At 43.8% G+C, this 10,124-nt stretch overlaps 1 protein-coding gene across 1 annotated transcript in view; it reads right to left on the reverse strand.

Moving 5' to 3' along the window:
• IQGAP1 (IQ motif containing GTPase activating protein 1) overlaps positions 1–9,790 on the reverse strand; it is a 120,338-nt gene extending 110,548 nt beyond the window's left edge. Inside the window, exon 1 of the mRNA XM_069983838.1 lies at positions 9,591–9,790. Within this exon, the coding sequence (XP_069839939.1) occupies positions 9,591–9,639 (49 nt within the window). The 5' untranslated portion in view covers positions 9,640–9,790. The remainder of the gene's footprint in view (positions 1–9,590) is intronic.
• Between the last annotated feature and the right edge of the window lie 334 nt (positions 9,791–10,124).

Raw genomic sequence — 10,124 nt, forward strand, 5'->3', positions numbered from 1 at the left:
GTGCGTCCCCTTTATACAAAGTTATTTGTAGAATTTTAGAATTTTAACCTAAGGGCCTTGTGATTAGCTACGTGGAAGACAATGGTGAGCGGAGACGCTGTGCAGCGTATGATGAAACAGGAAACAGGACAGCATTGCCTGGGGCTTACATAACTCAGGGATGTCACCCGTTGGTTTGTTTGCTTTATTTTTCCAACTCAAAAATTCAACAGTTCTGTTAAATTTAACCCCTTAATGACCAAGCTTGTGGTAACTATGGGGGAGATTTATCAAACATGGTGTAAAGTGAAACTGACCCAGTTGCCCCTAGCAACCAATCAGATTCCACCTTTCATTCCTCACAGACTTTGGAAAATGAAAGGTGGAATCTGATTGGCTGCTAGGGGCAACTGAGCCAGCTTCACTTTACACCATGTTTGATAAAATCTCCCCCTATGACCTTTGAAAACTTATGACGTCATGGTGACTGCAATGGTTGCGCCATCCGCCCTCCCAGACAAGCTTATCGAGTGCCAGGCTCTGGATGATCTTCCCTACACTCAGTCAATCAGGTATGGCAGGGAAGGCTGAGGCCAATGTGACTGGATGTGGCCACTTCTCCTCTGTGACTGGATGCCTGCCATACAATGTGCAGATCAAAGTAGTTTTTTTTACGAAAATTGGGGCATCACCTTGTGCTCCCATAGATATCACCCAGACTCGTCTATGTTTTCACACTCAGACTTCTTCATAAATGACTCCTGTATAATAACTAGTAGTAACAACCTTACTGTTGTAAAATGGGAACGTCAAGCTTTTCATCACTACCATACACTACAATACTTATTATTTTTGAGCTGGATTTGGAGTCAGTACATCAGCCAAGAAAATCTCCTGCCATAGACATTCATTGTAAATGTATGCCAAGACTACAAAATACAACAATCAGGGTAAACAGCTGGATACGTCTCTGCACCCTCTCGTCTAGTTAGTTAAAAATATTCCTTCCAATGTAAACCACAAATACTGTGTAAATTAAGCTTCGAAGGGGTATTCCAACAAAAGGAAAATTCTTTATGATGATGTCAGAAAGTTATACAGATTTGTTATTTACTTCTATTTAAAAATCTTCAACTTTGCAGTACTCATCATCTGCTGTATGCCCTGCATGAAGTGTTGTATTCTTTCGAATCTGACACAGTGCTCTCTGCTGACACCTCTGTCCATGGCAGGAAGTGTCCAGAGCAGCAGCAAGTCCTCATAGAAAACCTCTTCTGCCCTGGAAAGTTCCTGACATGGACAGAGGTGGCAGCAGAGAGCACTGTGTAAGACTGGGAAGAATACATCACTTCCTGCAGGACATTCAACAGCTGAAAAGTACTAGAAGGCATGATATTTTTAAACATAGGTAAATTACAAATCTATATAAACTTTCTTACGCCAGTTGATTTGAAAAAAAAAATGCCAGATACCTTTAATGTCATCAGTTTCTCACTGCCCGATCCACAGGCAGCATGAACATTACTATTACATTACAATTACTATGATGTACTTTGAAATGCTGCAAGGGTTTCAGAGGAATCATATCACTGTCCGCAAACAGAGCCCTGCGGCATAACGGCAGTCTCTGCATCCAACCAGCCATGACTGATAGAGCTCTGCCTATAGAGAGACAATTACAAATCAAGGCCGGTGGGGTGGGGAAAAGTCCTGGGGGACCACCCTGATCACCTGTTCCCAACTAATATTGTAACTATGATTTCTCTGAAATGCTGAAGACATAGTGTGTCAGATTTCAGCCATATAAGATACCATCTGTAACAATAGTAATAGGGTCCAAACCTACTGCTGACCCTTTCAGATAAGTAAAACCTCAGAATAATTTATAGCAATTGTGGACAGAAAAGACAAAGAAATCAATGCGCGGCTATTACAGAGGTCTCCAGATAATGACTTTTACATAACCAGCAATGTTGGGATCCTGGCAGAACTAGAGAACGGCAATGCAGGAGCTACTTAACTATGAGATTGTTTTTGTCCATTCATGAATTTCCTGAAGGGAAAACATAAGTCAACCTTTCCCATTACAGCCTTCACCATAAACATCATGGGAACAAAGCAAGCACAATAAGGTTTACAAAGCTCCATCTCCTTGCAGAGGTTAGATGCCGTTCTAGCGAGCCCTGGAAAACATGGACACAGCCACAGGCCATAGGCTGTATCCATGTTTTCCAGGACTCCCTATGGCTGCATCCAACTTCAGCAGCCACCGCTAATCGAATGCCACACCACAAATCCAAGCATGCTTAACTCTACTCCCTAGGGCTGCATCCAACTTCTGCAGTCATGAGGAGTCAAAAGTTGACCGTGTGTGTGTGTGTGTGTGTGTGTGTGTGTGTGTGTGTGTGTGTGTGTGTGTGTGTGGTCGTGTAAAACTGATATTTTGGGGCAATCATACGTCCCAAAAAACAGCCCAGTTTACTGTCTGGGAACATAGCCTAACTGACTTCTGTTCTTCTCTTACAAACATAATTGTAAGTCAGAGTCTGCTATTAGCTGCGACAATGCCCCAAATTACACTGTACCTCCCATATCACATAAAATATCAAAGCAGGAAGTTCTGGATATGACATATACTTCTTAAACTTTACATGCTGTGTTGTTTAATAAGCCTAGGTTCCCATACCATTACTGCCGTACGTCCTAGCTATACTACACATCCTGTCATATAAGGGATGCTGACATATACCAGGGCGCACTGAGAAGACCCCAGTCACTTTAAAAGGAGAAGTTCGGCGAAAATGTTTATTAAAGTATTGTACTGCTCCCCAAAAGTTATACAATCCCCAATATACGCTTATGACAGGAAATGCTTATAAAGTGCTTTTTTTCCCTGCACTTACTGCAGCATCAAGGCTTCACTTCCTGGATAACATGGTGATGTCACAACCCGACTCCCAGAGCTGTGCGGGCTGTGGCTGCTGGAGAGGATGATGGCAGGGGGACACTGAGGAACACAGGGCACTGAGCATCCCTCTGCCATCATCCTCTCCAGCAGCAATACAATACTTTAATAAAAATGTTCACCAGACTTCTCCTTTAATTAAAAAAAGATTGCAACGGTGGCTTGTCTTTACAAGGGATGTCCCTCTAAAACAATCCCCGCCAGTATACCCAACTGACCCCCATATAGCAGATACAAATAACATTCCAGTCATTCTATTACAGAATACAATGTGGGAGCTGGTTATGACTTTATGAAATATCATGTTAGTTATATACACATATCGTTTTTTACTCAACAAAAATGTAAAAAGCATAAAATATTTTATGAGAATTTCTAGTCCATAAACATATCTGTAATAAACTGCACAAAGTCATCCACGTCTTAGGTTCCTAATAGAGAAAGAGACGTTTTGACACCTATGTCTTACAGACCCCTGTGCAATGTCACAACCTAAACTCCTTTTGAAGTCTGTTCTTGGAAAACATGACTGCAAGAATAAATGTGACACACAAACCAGACATTTCTTGATAAGGCAGAAGGAAACGGTGACAACACTAAGATTACGTCATGGCTTCAAATACTGGAGCTATACTAGGAAGCTTGTATTCAATGGGGCTAAGCAATAACATACTGTAAAGAGTTCCTAGGGGCATAGCTGATGTTTAGGGCCCCAGGGAAGAAGCAATACCAGGGCAGCCCAGGCCTATAACTACTTGGCACTGACACAATGCAGACTATAAACTATATAAAGACTCTCTCTCTTTATAGGCAGCTTTATGCCACTTATATCCAGATCTCTGGTGCATCACCACCCACGTTGCTTCTCAAGACCACTATATAAGTGGGAGCTTATAGAAACAATATGAACAAGGTGCCAGACACCACACAGCTGGTCAGCCCTCTGGGCATAATGGAGGACTAGGAAGGTGCTCTATAAGCCAATGATCACTCCTCTTCCTGGCACTAGTAAGATCCCATTCACTTTTGCAGAGAAGTGTACCGGTCACTACATGGCGCATGGACTTATCTGCTGAAAGTTTACTTTAGAGGGTAAGTGTCATTTCTACCACCCTGTGACGTGTCTCTTTCACAGGACCCTTTTAATACACATATCAGCACATTGTACAGCATATATATTATAAAAAAAATACATCAGTTCTAGTTTTTCTAGAAAGATTTATTCTTACACAATAAATCCAACTGTTCTATATGTTTCCTATACGTAAATATATACAGGAAAATAAAGTATCTCCTATCTCCAATAAATAATACAGTATGTAGTATGCTTGTTAGCCAATATTGTACAAAATATTGCTATCTAACTAGTAGAAATATTCATAGAATATACCAGAAACATGGGGGGATTTATTATAACCACCATCTCACATTGGTCTCAACTTAAAGTGCCCTGGAATAACATATGTAGGGGTGTATTGAGACACAAAGCCTTGCCCACTTTTTTTCTTAAAGTGCTGTAGGCAACATAAAAAGGTTTTAGAAAAACATGCAAAAATTTCGGCAAAAAAGGCAACTTTTGCACACCAGAAAACTGGCGTACATCCCCATAGTTTATGATCACAATGCAATAACGGGGGGAGCACCCAAAGTTTTAACCAGCTATCAACCATAGGATGAGCAATCCCCTCATGAATACATCAGGCCGATAAACTATGGGAGAACTTATGAATGTTGCGCCCACTGCAGACATAGCAGCCATGAAACATACCACAAGCAAAGTGTTTGTGCCATATTTTGCACCTTTTTAATGTGTCACCTTGCACCTCTATATAAATCCCCGTACCAGCCCTAGTAAATCCCCCCCCTTTGGTCAGTCCTATAAGCCAAGTGCTACACTATTTCTTGTGCCATTTGCAAACCTGTCCCCCACATTATGTTGCACTTACAAAGAACAGCTTAGTGTGATACCTAATCCGATTTGATCCCTTGTGTAAATGGCAGGATACAAACCCATAGGCTAGAAGAGACACTTCTCAGGCTGCCTCCAGATTACAGTGTGGAGTAAATAGCAGTTCTCCACACATGATTTATAGTGCTGCCATCTTGTATAATTGGTAACCACGTTTCTCTCACATATTGTGCAACAATCCTTATAGGTGTATGTTAAATTGCTGGTAAAGAATCATCATTGCATAGAATATATGTTTGCTACCTACTAAAATCCACTGAAATACACTTATTCAACAGTCTTATTACTAAACCTCAGAATAGTCCTTTGCATCACAATAATTTTATCTGCAGAACACCAGTACCGTGGTCTATATCCAAATATTTACCAAAGATCAGCTACAAAGTTTAAGGGTCCTATTACATGAAACGATTATCAGCCAGACAGCAAGCGAGGAAAGAAGAGGAAGCGAGCGCTCATCTGACAGGTCGGTACTCGCTTGCTCCTGTAGATTGGGATGTGTATTAGGGCCCTTAGGCCCAAACGTAAAGAAATCCTGAAAACTGGATTACCCATACAGTTGCATCACTTTGCCCAAAACTTATAGTCATCTTCTAAGGTTTCTTGTAGAGATGAGCGAACCTGGAGCATGCTCGAGTCCATCCGAACTTTCGGCATTTGATTAGCGGTGGCTGCTGAACTTGGATAAAGCCCTAAGGCTATGTGGAAATCATGGATATAGTCATTGGCAGTATCCATGTTTTCCGGACAACCTTAGAGCTTTATCAAAGTTCAGCAGCCACCGCTAATCAAATGCCGAACGATCGGGTTCGGATGGACTCTAACCCAAACCCGGTTCGCTCATCTTTAGTTTCTTGCACACACCACAGCAGGGGTTATATGAGAACATATGGACTCCCTGTGGCTCTGTGATATGGAGCCATAGACACTCCCTATTTTAGATTAGGTGACTAGGAGCAATGCTCTATAATACAGCATACATGCTGAACAGTCCAAAAAATGTTCTTCACACCTCAGTGTTGAGGTAGGAGCCCCATAAAAGTCTATGGCCCTTGTATCCCACTTTATACGGTAATTAGAGATGAGCAAACGTTGGATAAAGCTCTAAGGTTGTCTGGAAAACATGGATACAGCCAATGACTATATCCATGTTTTCCACATAGCCTTAGGGCTTTATGCAAGTTTAGCAGCCACCGCTAATCAAATGCCGAAAGTTCGGGTTCGGATGGACTCGAGCATGCTCAAGGTTCGCTCATCTCTAATGGTAATGTAATACACTCATGAGCACGAGCCATAATATATTCTTTCATATCTAACACTTGAAGCAATATCAAGGTGTCTTCCTCAGATAAAATACAATGGTTTTTCGGGCCTGAACCAGTTCCAGACAAGCAGTGGAAAATAAAGCAGTCACCAATGGAAATGAAGACTCTTTGCAGTTACAGAAGGTATTTTACAACTAAATACTTCAACCATCACAGCAATACTAGGAATGATGTGTCTCATGCTTAAACATAGCACTTCATCAGATTCCATGTCCACAGATAAAGCTTTTATTGTCGCAGTAAGTGATATGTAGTGCATATAGAAATACTTACAAGTAAATCATAGGCCGCCACCAAAGCTTTACTACAATGAAGTTAGAATTACTATAAAATAAGGCTGGCTGGAAACTTCTTTTAGGGACTGTCTCCAGCTGGCTTCATACAAGTGAATGGGATGATAATTTAGTTCTAGGGCTATGAACTCAACATATGGCCATAAGGAATACGCATTGGAAAGTTATAAAGGATCTGTTCTAAACCTCAGCCAAGACTAAGAAATCAGACATGTTCCCAGTATACACATCCAGGGGCTTAATCTGGGAGGATATAGGATAGAGAAGGATTTCTGGCACAACTGTTAGTGCGCTGGCAATATGGGCCTGCATTCAGCGTAATCTATGGTTCATCCTGGTAATAATATATTAGCAGTATAGATGAAGGGATGAATAAACATATATGGGATGCATTACTGGCTCCATGTATGACTCTCTTGTAAGGGACAATACACGCTAGTTTTTTGGTTTTTGTTACACAAATGATAAATTGTTCTGGTTGGTCATGAAACTTTCTGCAAAAAGTGTGACAACAAACATCTGTCCTATACAGATCCTAATAAAAACAGACACGGCCATGTCACAGAACGGCAGCTTTCTGAAATGTTAACCCAGCCAATACTGCAATTTCGACCAAGTGAACATCACTTCATCTTAATTGGAATGCAGGCACATTCGGATGTGCCCGCACTCCAATTAGCCATAACCCACAATGTAAAGTACAGCCAGAGCCGTTCTTTATATTGTGTGCACAGTCTATTTTGTGCGGCGGCTGTTCACTGAAGTTTTCTGTGCGGCAGCATGGAATCCCAGCCATAGTGTATACAGAGTGTATACACTACGGCCTTGATTCCATAGGCTGTAAATTAATCAGCCGCTGTCCTTAAACTACATTTGTTATTGCAAACCTGCAACAACGGCCGCTGTTTAATGAAAACTACACTGTGTGAACTTGGTGTGAAGCCCTCATTCAGTATGGCCAGGTTCACACAGGGCAGTCTGGTGTATTGTATCCTTTCCTTACTTGTGGCCATGATTATGTTCTACATAGTTACATATAAAACATGCAGATAATTTACAAAGTATTTAGTGTACTCTCAAATACACATGGAAATCGCACCATGTGAATAAACCCTAATGTCACCAACACTTCCAATCCCCTGCATCTCAGCCACACATCACAGTCAAGACCCTATGTGACTTTACACCAATGCAGCTCCACAGAGAAGAGTCACACAACACGGTGCGGCTGTCGCTACAGTCAGGGCGTAACCATCATCTTGTGTTTCATCTTACATTCTTACTTACCTGCTGGTCGACCACAGTGTATGGCAGAACAGTAGCTGTAAACTACCAGATAGCAGCTTCTTGTATTAAAAATACCAGGGACTAGCAAAACACAGCGACTAGGTCAAGTCCTGACACTATATACAATTCTCCTGTCTAATCTCCTGCTTTGGGACACTATATATACACACCAATATTGAGCCTGTAAAATATTATATATATATTTAGCACAGTACTGGTCCCATTAACATAACATGGATATAATACTCAGGATGCCTTCATTCTTTGGATCACAGAATATCCTGTAACAAAACTGCAGGAGCAAATGTTGCCACTTTATTTCCAGCTGCAGCAGAAGCCCCATATACATCACTGTCTATACTGGTGTGGTGGCTCCGACATAGGGAGTGGAGTAGCACTTACACATCACATTCACTGGGCAGGTTAGGGCGTATCCTATAGAGGCCGGCTAGTTTCACAGTGGAGAATGGATGTAAGCAACCCATATACAAAGTAGTAGTAGGGACCTAACACCCCATACGACTCTTACTGACTCTAGAATTAGGCAGTCATTGGAGAGCAGACAACTCTCTCAATAAAGAGAAGGCACTTCTGACTTCTTGAATTACTCTTCAATTGGAGAGCAGACACCTCCTTGTTACAGAGCAGACAACCCTGGTTTTAGAATTATAGACCATCCCAGGGGAACAGACACTCTTAACTAAGGGATTAGACAGTCATTGAGAAAGAGACACACCAACATAGAAGAGTTAATGGAGAGCAGACACCACTTTATTAGCAATAAGACATCCCTAACTCTAGCGTCAGACACTTACTGGAGGCGGACACCACTGAGACTAAAAGGAGACGCCCATTAGAGAGTAGATACCCCTTTAGGCGCATATTCCATACTGGGAACATACCCTTAGTAGGGGGCAGACACCCCTTATTGGAGAGAAGATGACGCTAAATGTGGAAGGAGACACCTCATTCCTAATATATAGGGAGAGATGCATTTCGAAAAGCAGACACCCCTTTATAACCAGATGACACCCTAACTTTAGCATTAGACGCTCACTGGAGAGCAGACACCCCTTTATAGCCAGATGACACCCCTAACTTTAGCATTAGACACTCTTTAGAGAGCAGCCCCCCCCCCCCCCCCTTGGAGAGCAGACACCCCTAAGCCTAGTATAAGACACCCATCTTACAGCAGACAGTCCTGGCCCTGGCATTAGACACTCATGGGCACTCATGTGGGCAGGAGTTCATTCAGTTTGCTCACTCTGGACACCTATACACCTGTGGCTCCTCAGCTGCTGTAAAACTACAACTCCCAGCATGTACCTAATGTTGAAGGCTGCCAGGGCATGCTGGGAGATGTAGTTTTGCAGCAGGTATGAGAGCACTGCCCTCCGTACAGGCACAGTATGCAGCATATGTGCCGGGACCAGTGACACCAGTGTGGGGACTGGCAGAAGTTTCTCAGTGGTGACAGGAAGGACTTTCCTAGCTCTCCTGGGACTTGTAGTTCTGACAGCTGCGCACGGTGCCGGTTGCCTTGGCTGCAGCACGCGGTGACAACCCTCTCCCGGCAGGCCGTGCAGCCACTCTCTGAAGTTTAGTAACTTTCCGCCGCTCTCCTCCTCCTCCTCCTCCCCGCACAGTGTGTACAGCGCCCAGCACACTGACAGCTCCCCGCACCCCCGAGCACTGCACACATCTGCGACCCACGGAGCCCTCACCCCCCACAATGTCCTCCGGCACCGCACCGGTTAACCCGTATAACTTACAGCCATAGTGAGGACGGACGAGCCCGTCCACATCATCCGAGGTGGACATGCTGTGTGCCGGCGGCCTGGGGAGCCGATGTGGAGCGGTTCGGTTCCGCGCGATAGAGAAGGGGAGGGAAGGAGAACCGGGGGGCGAGAAGGACACGAGAGAAGTTCTCCAGAGGTGCAGGAGCCTCCTCGGTGCCCGAGAGAGAAGCCAGGGTGTGTCCGCCCCGCCCCCGCCAGCCCCGGCCTATAAGAGCGCCAACTCACTCCCTCACACTGCGGCCAAAATGAGAGCGTGTGAGCAGCGCTATGTGCGGCCGGAGCGGCGCTCTGCCACATGCCCCAGGGATCATGGGGGACACCTATACAGGGTGCACACAGTCACCTCACTCACTGACACCCCACCACCGCCGTCTGACTTCTAGTTGTCTCCTAACTAGATAATCCGTCCATTACCGTGGACCACGGTATATACAGCGCCATTCCAGAGAGATCACAGAGCCCATCATCTGGGGGGACAGTCCCGACCGCTCATCAAAGTCCCTCTGT

This window comes from Dendropsophus ebraccatus, chromosome 1 (genome assembly GCF_027789765.1).
Source record: "Dendropsophus ebraccatus isolate aDenEbr1 chromosome 1, aDenEbr1.pat, whole genome shotgun sequence".
Classification (NCBI taxonomy): domain Eukaryota; kingdom Metazoa; phylum Chordata; class Amphibia; order Anura; family Hylidae; genus Dendropsophus; species Dendropsophus ebraccatus.